Below are 22,115 nucleotides of genomic sequence, written 5' to 3' on the forward strand. Positions count from 1 at the left end.
TTCCTTTCACATTCCACCTCCATCACCACAACCAACAACACCAAAACACCGCCATCATCACCCCAAGATGGCGCCCATCCTTGACAGCTCTGTCGCGGAGTTGTACCGGGACTACAAGTCCTCCACGAACTTCGCCATACAATGGCTCTATTGCCAGGTCAAGGCCGAGGATCCGTCCATCGAGAAGTTCACCTCAATCAACCAGATCCTAGCCGCGGCCAAGGTTGTCAAGAAGGCACAATCTGTTGTGCCCAAGTCCGTCCTTGCTTCCCTCCGTACCGCGATTGCGAAGAGAAAGCAGGTGTACGACATATACGAGAAGAACGGTGCCGGTTGTTACGGCCACGCGGCGTTCGCCCAGAGGTGAGGTTCATCTGGCTTCCATCTTCAGGCACGAGGCTGACAATGTAACAGACTTGAGAAAACCCTCTCCATTCTTTCTTCCCTGACGACCGCTTCCGCGACTTCCTCCTCCTCCCATATCGACGAGTCACAGAAGAGCGCCACTGCCCCCAACGCCTTCGCGCCCCTGGCCGCCACTGTGGAAGATGTCGACGACGACGACGATGAGATCAACGTCGTAGACCCTACCTGCGCCTCAGACTCGCATGGCGAAGCTCCTTCATCGGCCCACACGGCTCCCGATCCCGATGAGGGCGATTTCATCCTCGAGGACGATGCCATCCGCCAGTTCCACGAATCCATCAACTTCCTGCTCGTACGAAACCTGTTCTCTCCCCTTCGTCACCATTCCAACTAACCTTGCTCCTAGGAACTCTCCAAGGTCTACTCGCAGCTCGAAGGCTACTGGCGCGACGCCGCCGCCGGCACACTGCCCCTCCCTTTGGCCGCATGGCTCACGTCCCTCACCGCGCACACCATCGCAAAGGACGCCCCGCGCAGCTTTTTCAACCTTTGCGAGAGCGTGTCGTCCCCATGCAACACGTGCCCTGACTGCCCAGGCGTGAGAGCTTTCGTCGCGAAGATGTCACCTTCCCCAGCCGCCGCCGCCGAGAACATCGCCCGCGGCACACGCATCTACACCATCGCCAAGGCCATCAACGCCTATGGTGCCGAGCTTCCTGACATGAGTGCCCCCTCTCTGATTTATGTGTGCCCCGACAAGTGCGCGTGCCGTGTCAGAACCGACGGCGGCGCGGCGGAGCCCCATGACCAGGACCACGGCCCTCGACTGCCGGAGACGGACGAGGCCCACCTCCGAGAGATCCTCGGGCTGATCAGGGCCGATGTGTTGGGCACGCGCGGCATCACCCCGCTCGAGAGGATCAAGAAGTACGCGGTCGAAGACGACAGGGTCTACCAAAGCGATCCCCTTCTCTATTTCGCGCAGGCCCTCTTCTATAGCGAGGAGCACGTCACTTCAGGACGGCTGATCTTTGCCACGGACTTCTTCTTGCTGGCCGCCGAATCCGCCTCGATGGCCGAGGGTCCTCTGAGCTACGCGAACTGCCATGCGAAGCCCCACCGCCTCGCGCTGGACATGTGCTCCGCCGTCGACCCAGTCATCGAGTTCCTCCAGAGCATGAACCTATTCGCAGATTGGGGCCAGACCGTCGGCTACCTCGAGCAGTTCCGCGACGCATTGAGCGCCTTCGCCGGCGAGTGCGCCCTCAACAAGTACCACGGGTCTCCGTGGACGGCCGGCAACCAGCTCACAGAGCTCTTGATGCAAGCCTCCCTCGTAGGCGCCAACGTTTCCTGGGACTGGGCCATTATCAACTCCACTCTCCATTTGTACAATGCGATGCGTCAAGTCGGGATCCTGCGCGTGAAGAAGATCCCCCTGCTGGACGAACTCGCCGAGGTCTTGATCCAAGACACCTTTCGCGGCGCGCTTCCCGATAGAAACTTCGCCTCCACTTTCAGCCGCATCGTCTTCAACAGTGGGATCGACAAGACGCGAGGGCGTGTGCAGTACGGCTTCGGATCGAAGCCCCTTCGAGGTCAGCACATCATGTGGTTCCTCCACCAACACCGCGAGGCCCATTTCGAGGGCCTTGATTGGCTCGGTGAGGTGTACGGGGTTGCGACGTGCATGAAGCAGAGGTGCTCCAGGTGTAGGAAGGACCCCAAGAAGGACAGAGGAATTCGCGAGGCGCATCTCGCGGGAACGTTGCCGGGATACATGGAGAAGGCCAAGACCAAGGTGCTTCCAGAACTGGAGGGAGATGCGCCGATTGCCAGACTTAACTTCTTTGGACTATTTATGTTCTGCGCCCGGTTCATGAGAAGGTTCGGAGAGCTCAGTGAGGCCGAGCTCGGTAAGCCCTTCAAGGCAGCGGACTCGCCGAGGGAGCTGTGGGCGCATCCGTTGCATCTGGCTCGGTTCGCCACCGAGCTCGTTCTCGATTCCATCGACGAGGGCTTCGGCAGCAGAGAAAGCAGACGTCTGCTGAAGAAGAAGAAGCTGGTTGAGAACGCTGGTCAGGCGTTCAAGGAGCTAGACGCGGAGGCATCACTGAGCCAGTTCACCTGGGCGATCTGAAGTCGTGGAGAGATGTTAGAGTTTTGCGTAGATAATTCAGGGTACAGATAGAATGCAGATGCTGCATATCACAAAGTCACGTTCGATTGCTATAAATGTGGTGAATGTTTGACGTTATATTTCGGGTATCTCATTAAAAAAAAAAAGCGTGTGTGCACACATGCTCTGTGGGAGCTTGTAGCCAATTTGGCGTGACGCCTTGCGTATAGCCAGCGGCGATGTGCGTCCTCGCAACTCGTAGCCTGCATCTGTACCGTATTGGTATTGGATACGATAACATCTTTGGGGAAGAGTCCAGCTTGTCCGTTCGGGTGCTTCATTCCGAACAGCCCAACAGATGAGGAGCTTATGTTCAGTTGGCAATGTCGAGTCCGGCTCGTGTCACATGCTAGACACCTCGACACATGGAGGTCTGGCCCAGGTCTTGCGGGACTCCAAGCACGTTATCATGCGCAATCGTAAAGGAATGCCTTCAGACTGGGTACGCCCGGAGTGCATGTCTAGGACGTTCCTGCCACACCTCCTCTGCAAATTTAGACTGCAGGATACGAAGGACTGACTCAGCTTCATCCGCCCGGCCTAATCGCGTAAGGTGGCTGACAGCGTCCATGCCCATGCAGATAACCCTCGATCCGAGGTTGTTCGCCGCATAAAGCTGAGCCAGTTTGTCATTTGCCTGCAAGCCCTCAAGAAAGCCAACAGCTCGTTGGTGGCTGGGGTTTACTGGGTGGTGGAGGTCAAGATGTGCGCGGTCAATCTTCAGCGGTCTGTGGATGTGGTTGGCAGTGCCGACGAAAGACTCGAACAAGGCGGCAGACGGCAATGGCCTCTTCCAGGCCTCAACAGTCGACCGCCAGGAAAGAACGTGCCATGGCGCAAGAAGGATGTTGCGTCTCTGAGCGTCCGTCTTCCATGTCTGGTCGGCTCTGAGCATGGCGGAGTAGGCTGTGTCGAGACTCTCGTCGTACATGTTGGACTTGGCCTTAACCAGGTTGGCCACCAACGAACCGACGATGACGCTGTTCGGGTCTTCTGGGCCTTCACCCCGCACCATCCGCTCTGCCCACGTCCACTGCACTTCTTCCAATCCCTCGGCGACCAGGAATTGCGACAGTTCAAAGACAAAAGGCTTGTCTGCCAGGAACTCCAACGTCCGCTCCTGGCCAGACGATCTCAGCCATTGGAGCACCTGTGACCCTGCCATCGAGTCTGCCATGGCGTCGTGGAGTGAGATGACACTGGATTCCAGGATCTGTTTGCGCGTCGCTCGCAAACAGCCAGTCGCGGCCTTCCTCGTCATCATGCCCCTCGCCGCAGCCTCTTCGAATACGTCCATGGGATCTCTCGGCGATGTCAGCGGCAACTTGGCGGGCTTCTCGCTGTTCTTGAAGAGGGGGTTGGAAAGGATCGTTCGAAGATGTCGGTCTGTCGGGCGGTGGTGAGCGTTGTGTGGTGTAGGCTTGTTGGCTGTTGTCTGCGAAGCCGGTGACTCGGCAGTCTCGGGAGTCCAGCCATGCTCCTTGTCGAGGTTCTGACGGAATGATGTCTTTAGAACATTGAGTAACTTTTGCGACTCCCGCGAGGAAAGAGGCAGAGGCTGATGAATCGACGAAATGGCCTTCTTGAAGGAGCTCAGAGGCTTTGTGGTAAACATGGTGGGGTGTTTCGATTTGGGGTTTGCGGATGCGCAGCGTTTCGGCGCTGGAGGCCTTTTCGAGAGTTGTTTAAAATACCAGCCGTCAAGACTGTCTGTGCCGGAGTCGTCAGGGTGCTCGAGAGGGGTGGATGAGAGAGGCGGCGGGTGGTATGTGATGTGCACGAGACCGGTAGATTCGGGATCAGATACGCATCATCGTCTTGCCGTGGAGTGATGTCGGTCGCGGAGCCAGGCACAGTCATGCCACTAACGGGTCACATGACATCGAAAGTGCGGAGTTCGGCTAGGCATACCTGAGGCAGCAGCACCTGAGCTGGCAGCCCAGCCCAGCAAGCCCAGGCTGGATCTGGCAGCAGCCCGCCCACGCTGCCACGGCAGAGAAGGAGCTCCCACGTCCGGTACGTACCGAGGCCTGGGGTCAAGACCTCTCACGTTTCTTGGCCAGGGCTGGAAAAGCCTGAGTGGATGGAGACTGTGACGCTGTTTTTCCTGTTTTGTCTCGTGTACATGTCACGAGGCCCAGATCCATGATTCAAAGCACGCGAGGCCAGCCAGTGTCAGCGCGTCCAGCCAATGCAACTCCAGATCTGCCTTGTACCGGCTACCTCTCGCCAGCTCCCGAGTCCCCATACGTCGAGAATCGCACGAATCTCCCATCCAGCTTGGGTATTGGCCAGGGTTTGGTGGCACTGGGTGACGAATACAGCCTCGTGCCCGAGAAACGCACCAGGCCTCGGGACATATGACACAAGAGCAGCCGGGGAGGCGCTGGAGCTGCGAGAGTCAGTTCGGGAGGGAACCGCAAGCTGAGCATGGCATAGCATGGCATGGCATCAGAATAAGGGACGACACGACACTACGCGACACGGACGACGCAGCGAGGGTCCAAGTGACAAGCTTGCCTGGAGCTGGGCTGGAAGCAGCGCACAGGCACGGAGAGAGCAAGCTCTAGTTCTACCGTCTCGGCCGATGCAGCAGACCGGCGGGAGATATCTGTACAGGTAGGCAGCATTGGAAACAATGGCATTCATGGTTGAATTCAATTGACGACGGGGCCTTCTTCTAGAAGTACTCATCTCCAGTCGCCCGGAGCTTGCAGCATTCTTGGTGCCGGTTGCTGTGTATGTTTGCTGCTTGTTGTTGCAACCTGAATGATTGTGACGGCTAGACCGATTCCTTTGATCGTTTCCGTCTCTCCGTTGCCGCATTTCGCTAGATGAGACCCTCTTGCTTCAGGATGACCGTGGCGGGTTGCTCCAACTCCTGCTCCGAGCTGAGATGGAGCTGAGCTTCCGTTGTCCCTGCGCACCTAACATAAAGTAGGCGTAGGACAAGAGTGCTCGCTCCACGAATGTCTGAGTCTCTCGCTGTCCCTTTCTGCAAGGTGCGTGACTGTGTCGCCTTCTTACCTCATCCTCCCGCACGGCGAATGGCAGGGCCCAAGGCGAGATTCAGGCAGGCAAGGGAAAGAGTAAGAGTGGGGTGGAGGCCACCCCCAAAAAGTCAGGAACCAGTGAGAAGGTACGGAGGTACCTGCCTTAGGTAGCCAGGCGAGCGACTGCACAATCCAGCATAAGTACGTGCGGCTACTTGCCATCTGGCCTCTCGTCAGTGGCAAAGACAGGTAGCGGTACCTCCACTCAGCCCGTCGATTGAGGCAGTGGATCTGCATAAGCCCGCAAAATGCAAGCCGCGCTAGCCGTATCCGGAGCAAGGGGGGCGTCATTCGCTGCAGGCGGTCGCTCGGGCCCCAAAAACCTTAGCCTGACTGGAGGAGACGACGCTGAGGGAGGAGCAAGCAAAAAAGAAGCAGGAGCAGTGGAAAAAAGCATCACAAAAGAGCGGCAAGTACCTTTTTCCGGGGGCCAGTTGGTTCTCTCCACAGTTTGCAGGGCATCGACCTCGCTGGTGGTCCACTTCCACAGGCCACCTCACCTCGCTGACGCTGCTGCTACCACTGACGTTGGCCACTGAGCTGCAGATGTACCGACACCAACCATCAAATGTGCCTGCCTGCCTAGACCTCCCTTCCCCATCATCCACAGTGCTGGCAGCAGCCTGGGCGGGAAAAAACCTCCCTTTCCAAGCAGTCAGAGCTGGTCCCGTAGCCCAGCCCAGTGCACCGCACCACAGCACCTGTGACCTTGCACCCAGTTGGCTGCTTTGCACAACATTCCACATTCATCCATCATCCACCTCACTTTCTCCCACCTACACCACCACCACCACCAAAACCTCACCTGTCTCGTCTACCGTCAGCCACGACCACGACGTCGTCGTCGAACCCCCCATTTTGCGGCACTCTTTTCTTTTCCGTTTTTTTCTCTTCCTTCTTCACATCGGCCTGAGTTCCGCTGAACTTTCGCCCCCCACCAGAGCTGTCGTGTCGATACCGGCCGGCATTAATTGACTCCCATTTTTCCACTACTGGAAAAAAAATCCTCCAACAACCCAACCTCACAAAACAATCACAACCCAGCAATGTCTGAGGTACAGACTCGGACTGCCGCCTCGCGCGGCAGAGGTTCTGGTCGCGGTGGAAGAGGTGGATTCGCCAGTCGAGGTGGCCGCACCCAAGGCAGAACCAATGGCGACAAGTTCGACCAAAAGGACACCGACGATGCGACTGCGTTTGAGGACCAAGGCGAGCTCGGCGAGCTGAAGAAGCAATACGGCAGCAAGACCCCTCTTATCAAGGAGCTGTTCCCCGACTGGTCTGAACAGGACATTCTCTATGCTCTCCAAGAGACAGATGGCGACGAGAACCTCGCCGTCACCCGCATTGCTGAAGGTACGTAGACACCGCCGCCGCTCATCATGCGCACACATCACCCCCCTGCCCCGTCAGGCTGTCATCTTCAGCCTTGCGCAATTGCCCTCGCGCTTATTCGCCATTCCACCTCGCTGAACCTGCTTTCGCATCTGGTCTTTCTTTGCTAATTTTTCTCGACTCCAGGCACCATCTCCCAATGGGGTGAGGTCACAAAGAAGGCCCCCCGCTCCAAGGCCAAGGAGCCCTCGACTGCCAACCCCATCATCGACTCATCCAATGCCAGACCCGCTAGAGGCGGACGCAACGTGTCGGACGCTGGTCGCGGCCGCGGCAGGAACACTGAAAGAGGAGGCACTCGCGGTGGCCGTGGCAGAGCTTCGGCAGCCACCAATGGCACCCGCCACACCAAGGAGAATGCTCAGCCGCTGTCCGTCCCTACTGAGGAGTCGAACGCATGGAACACTCCCTCCGAGGCCAAGGAGGCCCCCGCCGCCGAGGACCCCTGGGCCCCCAAGGAGACTGTCGAGAAGCCCGCCGCCGCTCCCGCTCCTGCTGCTGCACCCGAGGCCGCCAAGCCCGCCGCTCCTATCCCCAAGACGTGGGCCAGCATGCTCCGTCAGTCGACCGCTCCCAAGGCCGCCCCGAAGCCCCCCAAGGAGGAGCCCGCACCCAAGCCTGCCGAACCCATCGAGCCTCTGCCTCCCGTGGCCCCTGCTGCAGAGCCTACACCCGCGCCCGAGCCTGAACCTGAGCCGCAGCCGGAGCCCATCGCTGAACTCCCCGCCGCCGAACCCGTTCAACATGAAGAACCAGCTCCTGCAGAAGTACCAACCGTCATTGAACCCGAAGTGGTTTTGCCGCCTTCCAAGGACCAACTCACTGAGACGAATCTTGAACAGGTAGTCGACGAATCGCATCCGCCCGCGACTGCTACCGTTGCCAGCACGACCGCCGACTCCTGGGACCCCCGCCAGGCCGCCGCCAGCGCGACCGCGACCCCTCTGTCTGCCTCGCAGCAGCAACACCAGCCCATCCGTCCTGCTGTCCCCACTGCTAACAGCGGTTTTGCCGCTTCAGCCATCAAGGCCACCACCGAGAGGGGTTCTCGTACCCCGAGCTACCAGCGCCGTGTTCTGGACCAGGAGGAGGCTGTGCGCATGCCTGGCAACCGCGAGGTAGACCGCGCTGCTGTCCAGTTCGGTGCCTTCAGCCTTAACGACGAGGACGACATCGATGGTGACCGCGAAGAGCCCGAGACCAGAACTCAGCCCCCCGCCGACTCCCCCGTCGCCCACCCCCGAACCTCTCTCCCCCCCGCTCCCCAACAAGCTCCCGTTCCCGAGGCCATTGGCACCCAGAAGCCCGCTCCTGGCCTGCCCCCCGCGGCTGCCGCTACGCCTACTGGTATTGACATGTCGACGACCCCTGTCCCCATGAATGCTAATATCCCCATAGGCCCTGCTAGCGCCGCTCCCCAGCCTCCTGCTTCCAACCAGAGTATGTTTGAGAACATGATAGAGTCGCAGCTTCGTTCATCAGTTACTTACACCCAGGCAGCTCCTCAGCCCGCTGCTCAGCAGCAGTCTTACTCGCGCTTCGGCCAGGCTGGCTCTCAGGAGCCCGCTGGCTTCCAACAGAAGCCCATCGATCCCTTCACCCAGTCGAACCCCTCTGCCACCCAGAGCCAATTCGACAGCTTCCCCACCCAATCGCAACAGCAGAACCAGCAGCCCGGTGGAGCCTTCAGCTCTGCGCCCAGCGAATACTCCAACTACTACACCGCCGACCAACAAAGCCGACCCCCCTACAACTACTACAACCAGCCCTACGGCCAGCAAGGTGCTCAGGGTCACCAGGACAGCCTCTCCTCCCAGCAGCAGAGAGGTTTCGGAGGCTACAATGCATCGCAGCAGGCTGATAACCTCAGCCAATACCCCCAGAGCGGCGGCGTCCAGAACCAGTCTCGCTACGGAGGTGTCACCAGCGATGCCCAGAACAGTGGCCACACCACCCCGAACCCCACGGCTCAGAGCCAACAGCAGGCCAGCCAGGCTTCGCAGCCTCAGTCTCACGGCCAGCAGGGCTACCCTTACAACAGCCACCCCTACTACAACAACGCTTACTACTCCAACTACATGAACTACGGCCACTACGGCCAGCAGGGATACGGCGGCGCCCCTTACGGCAAGGGCTACGGCCACCCCTACGGAATGTCGCCCCAGGGCCCTTACGACCACGCTTCCTCTCCTGCCGGTGGATTCGGCCAGTCCTCTCTGCACCGTGCGGACAGCGGTCTGGCCTCTGGTCTGGGCAGTGATTTCGGTGCCCGCGCTGGCTCTGCTCAGTCTGGCAACCAGCCTGGTCTGGCCGGCGCCAGCGGCTTTGGCGGCATGCAGGACAGCTTCGGCGGCCGAGGCTCTTCCTTCCAGTCACCTGGTGGACAAGGCTTTAACAGCACCGCGCAGTCTAACGCTGCCTCCGCCGGTGATGACTTGAAGCCCTTCGGTGACAGCAAGCCCGGCTCCGGCCCTTCACCTTCGCTCGGCGGCGCTCGTCCTGGTTCGGCCACCAACAACACCCCCGGTCAGTCCGGTCTGCCTCCTCCTCAGTCCGCCTCTCAGATGGGCGGCTACGGAGGCTACCCCAGCCACCTCCAGGGCCACAACCTCCACGGAAACAGTGGCTACGGCATGGGCGGTGCCACCAGTGGACAGCACGGCAGCGCTGCTCCGTTTGGATCCTACGGCCAGGGCGGCTACGGCAGTGGATACTACGGCAGCAACAACCAGCAGGCGCGCGGCGGCTGGGGCGGAAACTACCACTAGAGAGGTAGTGGTCGTCGGCCAACTCAGTCGCACACTGGTTCCTCAGGCCCCCAGCGATAGGATTGAGTGGTCGTGACCTGGGTGCCCCGGCACGTTGTGATTTGCGGTTTTGTCGGCAAACGAATCTCTTTGGGCCCGTGGACGGTTTTACTGCGGGCGGCAAGGATAATTCATGCATTCTCTCTCTCTACAGGGAAAACTTTCTTCTCTCTACTCATTACTCTGTGTATGGTCTTTGAGCGTGTGTACGATCTATCAAAAAAGAATCAGGGAGGGGAAACACTTTCGGATGGTCACCGGCCGCAACGGAACTGTGTTTTTTGTTTTCTTTTTCGCAATGGGGAGGTCTAATCAGGCTTGCTCGAAGAATGATCGCCGGTGGCGGATGGCATACGGCCTTGAAAACGCTTATTGACAGACGACGGATTTGGACTCGGCGGGAGGTTGGTCGTTGCCCAATGGAGGGCTGATATTGAGATTTGAACTCCTTGGAAAAGGGAGGTAGTAGCCAATAAAGAATTTGGCAACACTATGTGTACAATGTGAATGATTTGATGCTTGATGAACCCGTCTCCAACCTTGTTGATGTTGATATCCAGCAGCCGGTTTCGATCCTTTCTGAGTCTAGGTCTTGCCAGTCCCTCCCCTTTACCCAGCTTTTCGATCAGTTGCGACGAATTTAACCCGTTGAAGCAGCGCTGGGCCAGTCTCACCGCCAGAATCACGACATCACATGCAAATCTGCGCCGTACGTGGAAAAAGCAAAACGGTGTCTTGGAGATGTAGACTCAGATTATGCGATTCTCCCTGGCTCTCGTGTGGCGTATCGGAGCAAAACGTGCCCAACAGTGGCCGTTTGCCTTGGATCGAGCTGTCAGCGATAAATGTCTTGAGACAGACGTGTGACAGGGCTGAAATCCTGCTGTCAGTCGGAGGATGAGATGAACCAGTAGAGTGACGGGCTGGCTCGTGCTTTATCGGAAGCAAGCGCGAGGGGGAGGGATTGAGTCGTCGTCGCCGGCTTGCTCCGGGACCCTCTGGCGGCGTGCCTACATTAGCGCTGACGGCCAAGCCAACTCAATTCACACTCCCAACATGGCAAATTGGGTAGCTTTTTGTAAATCTCACATTTTTGTTTTGTGATAACTTTTTAATTTCAACGTAGATATGTCATGAATCCGATGGCAATCCCAATCGCGGAGCAAAACAACGCCAGAAGCCCTATTCCCAAACATCCATCTCACCCTTTTTTCCTTCAAACTAACGACATTGCAATCATGCTCACGCCTTCGTGGATACCCTCACGACAATTTTACCCGCCGCCCTGCCCTCCTTCAGCTTCTCATACGCCTTGACCGCGTCCTCAAACTCGAACGCCGAATCGATGACGCTCTTGACCTTGCCCTCGGCCATCCACGCCGCGATCTGCGCCAGGTCCGGGTGCGAGTTCTTGGTCATGAACGCCTCGAAGCGGTGCTTGGCGCCGCCGAGGAACCCGGGGAGGAACATGCTCGGCACGAGCGACTTGACCTGCGCGAAGGAGACGGCGCCGCCGACGAACTTGAAGCGGCCGTCGGGGAGCAGGAAGTCGTCGGCCGCCTTGTATAGGTTCGGCGGCGCGTTGCCGACGTTGTCGACGACGAGGGCGAAGACCTTGCCCTGGGCCTTGAGGGCGGACACGACGTCGGCGGTCTTGTAGTCGATGACCTCGTCGGCGCCGAGGGACTTGCACAGCGGGATCTTGGGCGTCGAGCAGGAGACGGTGACGTGGCAGCCGAGGGCCTTTGCGATCTGGATGCCGTAGGTGCCGGTGCCGCCGGAGCCGCCGTTGATGAAGACCTTGTCGCCGCGCTGGACGTAGGGGGCGATGGTCTGGTAGGCGGTCAGCGCGGCGGTGCCGACGGCGGCGGCCTGGTCGAAGTCCGGGGCGCCGGACGTGGGCAGGCGGGCGCAGCCGTCGCGCTCGGCGAGGATGTATTCCGAGAGGGTGCCCTGGGGCCCGAGGGGGTCGAGGCGGCCGAGGACGGGGTCGCCGGGCTGGATGTCGGTGATGTCGGAGCCGACGGCGACGGCGGTGCCGGCGAAGTCCATGCCCGGGGACTTGGGGAAGGAGATCATGGCCTTGGCGACGAGGCCGAGGTCGGGGAATTTGTAGTCGGCGGGGTTGATGCCGGCGGCGGCGACGCGGACGAGGACCTGCGAGGGCTTGAGGTCGGTGGCGGACGGGGTGGGCACGGTGGTGAGGGCGAGGGACTGGATGAAGGTGCCTGGGGCGGGGATCTGCCAGCGGCGCATCTCGGCGGGGGGTGCTGGTGTAGCCATGTTTGTGGTTGTGGGTCTTTTGGTACGGTTGAATGTGAGGTTGTATGGGTGAAGATGGTGAAGACGAAGTTGAGAGATGAAGTGAGGTGAGGTGAGTGAGGTTGAGATTAAGCTTGGCTGAGTGACGTCTGAGAGCTGGCCGGCTGAGCTCCGGGTTGGCTGGGCAGGGTCATGATATAAAGTTTGGTGGTGAAGGTGGGGTGACGGAATGCGGGACCCCTCCTCCTCCCTCCTTCTTTTTTCGCCCCTGGACCTTATCTCGTGCACCTCGGTCTGTTTGATGAATCACTAACGGTGTTATGATTTCACGCAACATTTTAGCTACCCCATCACACCAGTCCAATGTCTGCATTGCTAATTCCCATAACGGGGTTCAAAATACATCCGACCAACGCCTTTTCCGAGGCGAGGCACTGCAGACTGAGACCTCCCACCGGTGAGGCACGCAAAATTGCGTCACCGACTCGGCTTGCCCCGATCCGGCTCCTTGCGCCGATGAAAACCAAAAAAAACCAGCGCACACGGTCTTGGCCGGTCGGTGTTCCCGGGGGGCAGGCGACAGGGCGCGCGCGGGATACGCGGGCTTTGGTGGTGTTCCCAATTCCGTGTTTGTGGGTATTTCTGTCGACCAGGCCCATTCAATCGCGCCGCCTGCCGATTGGCTCGAAGCTTTTGTGGGCGGGCTTTTGGTAGCTCGGCCAACACATCGTGAGGTTTTTTCTCTTTTATTTTCAGACCCCCTGTTTTCCTGCGCTAGAGCGGCTGTTTTTTTTCTCTATGCTTGCTTTCGTCGTTGCTGTTGTTGTCGCTATCATCGTTGCTAGTACTATTGCTATTTTTGTTCCTACCACAGTCGTCGTCTATCGTCGTCGTCTATTGCTATCTTCCTCGTCAGAGTCACCGAGTACATCCAGGCACAGGAAAACTAAGCGGTCTTTAAGTCCCCTATGCCTCCCCGATGGGACTCAATGAGGCACACGAGGAAACGAATGGAATCCGACTTGGTTCCTAAGCACGTTTCGTAATGTTTTTCTGGAGTTCTACCGCCTCCAACGCCCGTCTTGTATAACCAGGATATTTATCGCCAGGCCAGCATTACATTGTCAGATATATTCGTGTGCCGGGTGTATACTTTGAATCATGAAGAAAACGCGACAACAGAAATGAGAAGGGAAAAGAAAACAACTACAGTTTTCCTCGACAACAGGATCTTCATCTAGACCTCAAACTTCAGCGAAGAACTGCGTCTTGCCGCCGGCAATCCTCGTTCCTCGTCCTATTCGTCCTTGTCCATTGAACACCCAACCATGTGAAGTAAACATACCCCAACTCAACAAACCTTCCAACTGATCACACCTCTCACGCAAGATCCCAAAGAAACCTCTCCAGCTTCGCATCTTCTGGCTGTCTGCCCTCTTGCATATCGTTAAACATCTTCGCGGCACCCAGGAGCAGCGGATGTCTCGCCAAACGCCTTTTCTCCTTCGTGGTGCCGCCAAAGTTCAGGTCGATCAGCTCCAACGTGTCTTCAACAGCAAAACGACCGGGAACCAGCCCGTACTTCATTTCGTTCCTCCATACCCGCTGTTTCCGGTACGCAGGTTCCAACTCAGGCCGCACCAGTCTGCCGAAGGCACTCAGCATTTCGGCGTACGCCTGAAACAGCTTCAGCATGTTGAGCCGCGACAGAGGGGTTGCTGCGGAAAGCTCTTCCGTCAGCAGAGCTCTGGCTTTGGCTGTGTACCCAGAAAGCTTGGTGCTTGCATGCTCTCTCAGGGCCTGTTCAATTTTGCGCCTATATGCCGACGACGTGCCCTCCGTGCATTCAAGGCATGGGCAGACTAATGGGACGGGCCTGTTATAGACCTTTGTTAAGAAAATGGGATCTTGAGAGTGCAGGTCAGCATGCTGTTCGGTAAGCGAAATCCAGCAGCTATATGGCTCGGCCTGCAAGAAGGTCACTCCTCGTTCAAGTCTGGAGGCTGCTCCATACTTGACATTGTCCGCTGTGCCGCTTTGATATACGGCGAGGAGGAAGACGGAGAGAAAACCGCTCATTGGCATGTTCCCTTTGAATACTGGCCAGACGAACATCTGGCAAAGTTTCTCCAGCTCGTAGTTCTTCGGAATGGAAAGCTCCTTGATATTCAAGCGGCGCATGGCGTTGTACAGGTGCAATATCGACTGGAAAACGGCATACCGCTTGCATACTCTCAAGCCAATGTTATTCGCGGTGGTGAGAAACTCCAACATGTGGCAGCCCATAGTCCATGGGGACTCGTAGTAGAGACCGGACTTGGTTTCCATGATGTAGTAATGAATGGCCGTAGACAGGTCGCGGACTTGGTCAGCGACGTGTGGGTGATGCTCCAGAAGGTCCGTGTCTGGCTTGAACTGCGCAAGGCAATCCCGCACCTGCAACGCAAGTTCGAGAGTCGCGACTCGGCATTGAGTGCCGCCTAGACGGCCACCATGTGTCGATGCCGCGTCTGCGGTCAGCATGAAGAGGTCCATTGTTGTGACAAGAAATATCGATGGTTTTCGCGGAGATTCTTCCTGAAGAAAGAATCGCTGAGCAACATCGAAGAAGGCCTCGCAGATCTTGATGCCCCTGTAGCGGTCCAGTCTCAGGCGTTCCGCGCGGGCGATGGCTCTGGCATAACGCCCATGCAGTGGTAACGAGACCCTGACTGATTCTAGAGTTTCGTGAATTCGGTTTCGGTATGAATCTGGGAATGATGGCGGTTCGCTTCCCATGTTTCTATTGGTGATGTCGTACGTGAACATTTCTCCACTGCCGCATGGTTGGCCGTCGATCTGAGGTGCACGAAATTCGCCAATTCTCTGACCGTATTCCCCGATGGCTTTGGCTGTCTTGAACAGCCTGACAGCGGACTGGAGACATTCGTCCGGGTCCTGCTCGTCGTCGAGTTTCCGGACCGAAGAGCGTACCATTTGACAACTGTTGCACCGACAGTTGTACGCCTGCATGAGACAGAACTTATTGAGATAGTCTTGCGGCATGTGATCTCGGTCTGACATATCATAGACGGCAAGACTGGTCAGCCAAGCGGCGAAGACGATGGGGATATCGCCTCTGGCCGCCTCTGCCCAGATCTGCTCAAGCTGAGCGCGCATCTTGTTCATTTCCTGGACGCACATTAACGGTCAGATGCAAGATTTCCACCACGTAGGGCTTGATGGATCTTACGATGAGGAACCACGCCGAGTCAATCATGTGCGTCATTTCGTCGTCTTCTAGGTCGAATTCTATCGGGCCCATGGGCTGAGCTTGAGGCTGCGCCGGTTGGGTTGGAGCAGAGGCAGGTGAAGACGTATGGCCAGTACCGCTGTTTTCAGAGCCGCTATGCGAGGAGCCATGAGACGATTCCGGCGTGTCATCGACGTGAAGAGCCTGAAACGCATTGTTCCATAAGGTTTGCTGGGCGTCCGCAGCGTAGTCGACGAAAACGACATCTGCCGACTGCGACTCAAGAGGCTTCAAAATCCGATGTATGTCTTGGAGTCTGAGGTGTGTCAGGAAGAGTACCATTGATCGATGTGCTTTCATGTAACATACGTCCGGATAATATGTTTGTGCCCCGCTTCAGCGTCGTCGTACATCTGAAAGACCATAGTCCTGTCTCGGATAGCATCGTCAAGAGAGCTGATGATGGACTTTGGTACATCAGTTCTTGCCTCCTCTACCTTTCTCGCGACCCAGACCATTTGAGCGGTGTTTTTGAATGTGCTGGCGTTGCTGGCCTCATCGGGTACTATGATGTGGTATTGACACCAGAGCCAACGCAAGAAACAATTTGTCGCAGCTTTATAAGAATCGCGAAGTTGTCGCAGATCCGGCGGGTAATGATCCAAGTCCATGGCTGATGAATCCATGGTTGACGAGGCTTCGTTTCGTCGATGGCTAGGAGGTTACGAGAGCACTCCATCGTTGATGCGGAAGGCTGTCTTAATACGAATTTTGGCTACTTGCAAGGATTGAGACGCATGAGTTGAGACGCTCTATTTCGAGTCGCGCACAATCCGCACTCTTTATTTGTCAAAGTGTTTGTTCAAACAATGGCAAAGACGTCGGGCCCAAGAGATGATGTTTCTTTGAGCAAAATAGACTCGGTTGCTTCATTGAACGCATTCCACCCTCTCATTCTTCATGGATGAAAACGGAGCCTGGCTGATATCGGTGTAACGCATTCTGCGGAAGTTGTCATGAAGTCCCTGGCTGAATGGGATGTGATGAAGCCGGAACACTAGAGTGCAAGAAATGGAGGCAAGCAATATTCATTTGGAAACCTGGGCGGAGAGAACTGGCTCATTTCATTCCTTGGCACTGTTGCTGTCCTCGCTACGATTGCTTCTATCCGTAGCCGTCGTTCGTATGATTCCCACTCGTCATCCTCGCTGTTCCCAATTGCTCTACTCAATGTCTCCATCATTAACGTCCTTCTCCTTATCTTAACGGATGTGCTAAAACCCCAATGGCCCCCACTAGCCCCATGGCCTCTGTGTGTGCAACCCAACCTGGATTTTCCTGACTGTCGCAGTCGGCTCCACAAACACGCCGTACGCGAGTGAACAAAGACCGACATTGTACAAGAAGCTCAAAATAGACACGAGATGAGCAAGTCCTCCGAGTTCTGGAAATTCATAAGTACAGAAGTCATTTCTTGCGACTCTTGCGGCTTTCAAGAGAATGTGAGGCCATTGTCCTACTGTTTCTGTAACCTCTACGAACAAGCCGCTATTGCAAATACAAGATGGAAGCTACTCTGGACATGACCACAGTTCAAAACCAATTGAAGCGCTACAAAAGCTCAAACAATTGTTTCCTGCGATGGCTATGGTGCGCCTATCACCAAGCAGACCCTCGATCCGCTGCAGGAGTCAAGCCTTTCAGAAACACACGCAATATCATCAAAGTTTCTCGTACCGTCCGCGATGCTGGTCAGCCCGTCCCAGGTTCCGTTCTTGGGGCTCTGCGCGACGCGATTCGATTTCGGAAGATGGTGACTCAATCGTATGAAAGCTCTGGGAGCGGCGATAGCGGGCATCGCCATTTTGTCAGGAGGTACATATCAGCTGTTGACACTCAATGGACACCCTGCTAAGCAGCGCTGTATGCAGGCTTGAACAAACGTTGGCCATCTTGCAGCCCCTGGAGGCCCAAGAAGTTCCTTTCGAAGACTATCTGGGCCTTCAAGAAGATGCAGGACCTCGTAGCAAATTGGAACAACAAAACAATAAGTTTGCTTCCTTGATGGAGGACCTGAACATCTCTCCTCACAGTTCACCATCGCGAGCGAGCAACAGCGCGACGCCAGCTGCTCCGACATCGCCGTCTCCAAGCAAACCAGAGTCCGAGACTGAACCAAAGAAACCCGAAGAATTCGTCTTGGACGATGACGACATCGGCGTGGCGTATGATGCGGCCCGTTTCCTGGTGGTAAGACTCACCAGTATCGTCCTTTCTGTTTCCAGTGTAGCTCACGATGTCCCAGGATATAAATCTTTTCCATATCCACCTCCATACTATTTGGAAATCCGCAGGCGAAGGCAAGATTCCCCTTCTGATTGCTGCCTTTCAGTCCAACTGTATCGCGTCCTTGAACTACCGGAGAGCGCCAAAGGTAGATTGTTCCGCCTTGTGCCTCTTCTCGAAGCACAACTGTACTTGCCAACAATGCTACCTCATACACTACTTTATCCGCCACTTGACGAACACCGGACATCCGGGCATATTCGTCATTCTTGCGCGGAGAATGTGGATGATTGCCAGCATCATCAACGACTATGGGCGAGGCTTGGGGGCGAACTTCGAGCCCCCTGAAGTTCACGTGCAACCCGCGGTCTGCAACACACCAGACTGCCCAGATCAGTTTCGGACCCCACCCTCGTCTGAGATCCCTCACTTGGAAAACTTCCTTTCAAAGGATGATCAAAAAAGGATTCGCGACCTTATGGGTGCCATTCAAACCCACCAGAAACCGCTGGACCGTGGAATTAGTGTCGTGGAGATGATTAAAGGAAATCACCTTGATGGATTCGTCGACATCTGTGAGGCCTTCTTCGACTTTGGGCAGGCGTTCTTGTTGCAGAAAACGCGGGTCGCCCATGGAGAAATGGTGGTGGCAATGAGCATCATTCTTCAGATTGAAGCGGCGACGTTGCCATACCCCCATTTAAGAGGTAGCGCCTGTCGTGCTCAAGGTCTTCGCTTCGCCATGGACATAACCGAGGCGCTCACACCCGTTCTTGAGGCAGTCCAACGTTACCACCCAAGTGGCAGCATCTTTAAAGGTCTTCAGACCCTCATCGTAGGCCTGGAGGTGTATAAGAGCGATGAAAAGTCTGGCATCTACCACGACTCTCCCTGGACTGTGGGTTGTCATATGCTGGACATGCTCACGGCAGCTATCAGGGTCGGAGGACAGGCCTGCAGTTACTGGGCTGTCATCAGGACGACACTGCACCTCTACAACGCATTGCGGATCAGAGGCTTCGACGAATTCCAGATCCCGCAGATTCCCGTGCTGGAAGAACTATCCAACATGTTTCTTCAAGGGGTCTTCCAGGGGACCGTTCCGAAATACAAATTCCTCTCGCCCTTTCGTTTGGCAGTTTACAACAGCCACAGGGTGGAGCGTTCCGGGACTGCCCAGTTTGAACGTGGACTGGACCTGCTCTCACCATCTAACCAAGAAATCTACTGGGGACTTTGTGACCAACACTACACTAACCATCGGATAAATGGGAGATTTCTGTGCAAGATGTACAAGAACGAGAAGCCAAAATGCGACGACAGACGCGCTGCACAAGTGCAGACTAATACCCAAAAGGTTAATCGTGCTCGTGACCTCCTCCGCCAGGATAGTTGGTCCGGATACGCTGGCAAGAGCCTTGAGGCGGTGCTGTCAGAGGTCCAGGGGTCGGCTCCGATCGCTCGAGTCAACTTCTTCGAGCTGTTTGTGTACTGCGAGCCATTGCTGAAATGCTTTGGTATCCTCGCTGTTCCGGAGGTTCAGAACAAGTACAAAGAACAAGGGTTATGGAAGGACTGGATGTACCACGGTCTCTCAGTTTCAAGCTTTGCTATTGAGGATCTTTTGGAAATCCTCGACGCATTGCCCGGAAATACCAACCGCGAGAGGGATCTTCTGGCTCGGGAACCGTTATTTCGACATGCTGTGAGGGTTTTCAAGGCTTTCAAAAAGCCAGATGCAACTTTGCAGGACTTCTTGTGGAAGATTTGATGTTGATGGTGCAGCGGTTTTGGCAACGACCGTCAGCTGCCTTGGAACAATCATATTGGCTGCAGAGACAATGGTCATTCAGTAGATCGAGTCCATGCGTCGTATCTTTTCATGGGCTGTCTGTCAATGGATGTTCACCCATTTTGGGCAGAATACAACCGGCTTGAATTAGAACGGCTTCTACCTAAAGTACAGTTGATGAAGATAGGTATCTGGAAATGTGCAGACCACAAAGACAATAATATGGATGGCTGAGGCGCCAGAGACGCCGCAGGGACGAAGTGGACGTCAGGGAGGACGGTGGACAAAAGGGACAAGAGAAACGACCATGGCGACGGTAAGAATAACAAAGATGATACTAAATGTGATACGTGGGATAACAAAGAGACTCATGGAAAGCATACGAGAAGCTGAACGATCGCCGTGTCTTTAATGAGCAATTCATCACAAACATCCATGTGCATTGTGTCTAATAGCAAAGATGCAAAACCCCCTGGGTATCTTTTCCTCAGTATCCTTGCCATGCAGACGCCTTTCGCCAAAACACCACACCAAATAACCCAATGACATATCCTATCTAAAACCGCGGGCACCAATCCTGCGTCCACTGACCAAGCTCCTTCTCGCTGCAGACACGATCCATATCATCATCCCTGAGCGCAAGGAGTACATCCCAGGGCGCGTCTCCCTTCGTGATTCCGCGTCTCTGCATGATATTCATACTTCCATCGTTGGCAGAGTACGTCTTGCGCACAAAGTCTGCCTTCCCACCAGTGCCAGGGATTCCAAAGTCAACATCGGCACCCATGTGCACCCAGACGCTGCAGCTCAAGCCCGCGTGGTCAGGCTGATTTGCCTTGCGGAAAGCTGCGCCCTCCATGGCGGGATCCTCGAGAGATGTAGCGAGTGCGATGCGAGAAGGGATGTAATCGGGCTGCTTGACCTTCTCAACCGCTTGTCTGATCAGCCACGCTGCCTCGAAGATGGCAGGTCGTGCGTCGCTGGGAAGCTCGCCGTTCTTCTGAAGTTGGGTGAGAATGCCGACCTGGTTGCCAGCCATGGTTTGGGTGTAGATATTGCCCCAGGCTGTAGCAGGGAAGGCTGGGGAGAGGCGAGGGCGGGCGTCGGCTGCGGTGGTGAAGCTGGTGTCATCCGAGGGCGACAGATGGGGAAGGCGCGACCGAGTGACGTGAACCCAGACCATAGCGGAGAGAGTGTCGGCCCTGGAGACGAAGGTAGTGCTACCGTAGATCTCGTGGAGGTATCGGAGTGCCTCAGTCTGGAGATTCTTCAGGATTGCGTTGTTGAAGCTGAAGATTTTGCAGACCGCGCGCGGGGGTTTGGTGTTGGTGGAAGCGGTGGAAGAGTTCTCTTTGTCGGTGAAATCATATTCTGGGAACTCGGCACCTTTGATGTCTGTGTTCTCGTACACAGACAAGCTGGGTCTGGCTTTGAGCTCTGTGAGCCAAGTTGGCTGCATCTCAATGGCTGGTTCAGGGAGCGAGCAGGATTTCGTCGACTCCTCTTGCGCGATCTTGCCGAAGTACTCGAGGAAGGTCTTGATGAAACCTCCATCGAAGATGCCATGGTGCGTCGAGAAGCACAGAAAGAGGCCACCTCCAGTCATCTCGGTGATCTTGAGAGTGACAGGAGGGCAAGATTCGCCAGGCTTGGGATGGTTTGGCGAGAGGGATAGGATGTCCTTGTCCATCGCAATTGGGGGCATTCCGAGAGCCACCAGCTCCTGATAAGTGTAGCCTCCAAGCTCATTGATGCGGTCACAGCAAAAGAGATCAGGGCGGCGGGCGAGATCCAAGGCCTTGTCATCCAGGGTGTAGGCCAGTTCGAGACGGTTTCGGTCCATCGCGGTAGGGCGAATCTGGCCAGCCAGAAACGGCCATCGGGCGAGGGCCTTGTGGAAGCACCGTTGAAGGTGCTCCTTGGTGGTGACCGAGTCGTATCCTTCGCTAGTGTTGAGCGCGAAGATCGATCTCACGTAGATCCTCGGAGCGATCTGGTCGAGAGGGGATAGGGGCAGGAGGTTCAACGAAGTAAAGCGCATCTTGCCTGAAGTGTCGTGGGTTGTGGGATGCGTTTGATTTCCAGAGTAGACGACGAGGGGAGAAGGGATGCGGGGAGAATCTCGTGGCCGAGGAGAATCTTGGAAGATCTTGGGAGGCCGGTAGTTGTCCAAGATAAGGGTGGTGAAGGCAGGGGGGAAGTTGTACTGGTGAATGAGGTGAGCAGCCTTTGCGCTCTGGGTGAATGTGAGAATCAGCTGCCCACCCTCTCGGTGCACAACCAGAGCAGGAGCGCACCTGCCCTGGCGGAGATCTCTCCAAGACGAGCGCGTGGTGACCCGCGTCGTCGAAACACTATCAGGCTTCCCGATACCGAGAGACGAGAGGCGTTCTAGGAAGAGAATATCGATCGCGGCAGATCCCTGTCTGCGAAGCTGAATCCGAGGGTCGGACTGCTGAGGTCGACGAAAGGGTGAGTTACGGTCTTCAGCCTGGCACACGTCAATATCCGCCTGGCCAAAGATGGCTAGAATTGCCGATGTGCTTGTAATCATCTCCATAATTACTATCGTGAAACTTGAAGCCCTATTTGGCAATTGCTTATCGGATCGTTGCGATGGAAATTTGAACGGGAAACGAAAGGTGTAGGTGCGTGTGCATTTAAAGCTGGGAAGAATTGGATCGAGAAGTGAATGTTTCCAAAGGAAAAGACGATTGATAGTAATACCTAGTCAATATGATAT

At 56.1% G+C, this 22,115-nt stretch overlaps 7 protein-coding genes across 7 annotated transcripts; 3 read left to right on the top strand and 4 right to left on the bottom strand.

Annotated features, from left to right (window-relative positions):
* Window positions 1-67: 67 nt before the first annotated feature.
* Window positions 68-2,506, top strand: GCG54_00010217 (uncharacterized protein; the record flags this gene model as incomplete). The annotated part of the gene is made up of 3 exons (XM_045410147.1): window positions 68-363; window positions 415-718; window positions 773-2,506. The coding sequence occupies 3 exons, from the start codon at window positions 68-70 to the stop codon at window positions 2,504-2,506; spliced, it is 2,334 nt and encodes a 777-aa protein (XP_045260102.1).
* Window positions 2,507-2,978: 472 nt separating this feature from the next.
* On the bottom strand, window positions 2,979-4,160 carry GCG54_00010218 (uncharacterized protein; the record flags this gene model as incomplete). The annotated part of the gene is made up of 1 exon (XM_045410148.1): window positions 2,979-4,160. The coding sequence occupies one exon, from the start codon at window positions 4,158-4,160 to the stop codon at window positions 2,979-2,981; it is 1,182 nt and encodes a 393-aa protein (XP_045260103.1).
* A 2,484-nt stretch (window positions 4,161-6,644) lies between these two features.
* On the top strand, window positions 6,645-9,761 carry GCG54_00010219 (uncharacterized protein; the record flags this gene model as incomplete). Its single annotated transcript, XM_045410149.1, has 2 exons — window positions 6,645-6,954; window positions 7,120-9,761. The coding sequence occupies 2 exons, from the start codon at window positions 6,645-6,647 to the stop codon at window positions 9,759-9,761; spliced, it is 2,952 nt and encodes a 983-aa protein (XP_045260104.1).
* A 1,281-nt stretch (window positions 9,762-11,042) lies between these two features.
* Window positions 11,043-12,083, bottom strand: GCG54_00010220 (Zinc-type alcohol dehydrogenase-like protein; the record flags this gene model as incomplete). Its single annotated transcript, XM_045410150.1, has 1 exon — window positions 11,043-12,083. One exon carries the CDS (start codon window positions 12,081-12,083, stop codon window positions 11,043-11,045), a length of 1,041 nt encoding a protein of 346 aa, XP_045260105.1.
* A 1,359-nt stretch (window positions 12,084-13,442) lies between these two features.
* Window positions 13,443-15,812, bottom strand: GCG54_00010221 (uncharacterized protein; the record flags this gene model as incomplete). The annotated part of the gene is made up of 3 exons (XM_045410151.1): window positions 13,443-15,233; window positions 15,295-15,610; window positions 15,664-15,812. The coding sequence occupies 3 exons, from the start codon at window positions 15,810-15,812 to the stop codon at window positions 13,443-13,445; spliced, it is 2,256 nt and encodes a 751-aa protein (XP_045260106.1).
* Window positions 15,813-16,858: 1,046 nt separating this feature from the next.
* On the top strand, window positions 16,859-19,351 carry GCG54_00010222 (uncharacterized protein; the record flags this gene model as incomplete). The annotated part of the gene is made up of 3 exons (XM_045410152.1): window positions 16,859-17,169; window positions 17,226-17,544; window positions 17,600-19,351. The coding sequence occupies 3 exons, from the start codon at window positions 16,859-16,861 to the stop codon at window positions 19,349-19,351; spliced, it is 2,382 nt and encodes a 793-aa protein (XP_045260107.1).
* A 577-nt stretch (window positions 19,352-19,928) lies between these two features.
* GCG54_00010223 (uncharacterized protein) lies at window positions 19,929-21,932 on the bottom strand (the record flags this gene model as incomplete). Its single annotated transcript, XM_045410153.1, has 1 exon — window positions 19,929-21,932. One exon carries the CDS (start codon window positions 21,930-21,932, stop codon window positions 19,929-19,931), a length of 2,004 nt encoding a protein of 667 aa, XP_045260108.1.
* Window positions 21,933-22,115: the final 183 nt, after the last annotated feature.

Source organism: Colletotrichum gloeosporioides (genome assembly GCF_011800055.1).
Source record: "Colletotrichum gloeosporioides strain Lc1 chromosome Unknown consensus_71, whole genome shotgun sequence".
NCBI classification, from domain to species: domain Eukaryota; kingdom Fungi; phylum Ascomycota; class Sordariomycetes; order Glomerellales; family Glomerellaceae; genus Colletotrichum; species Colletotrichum gloeosporioides.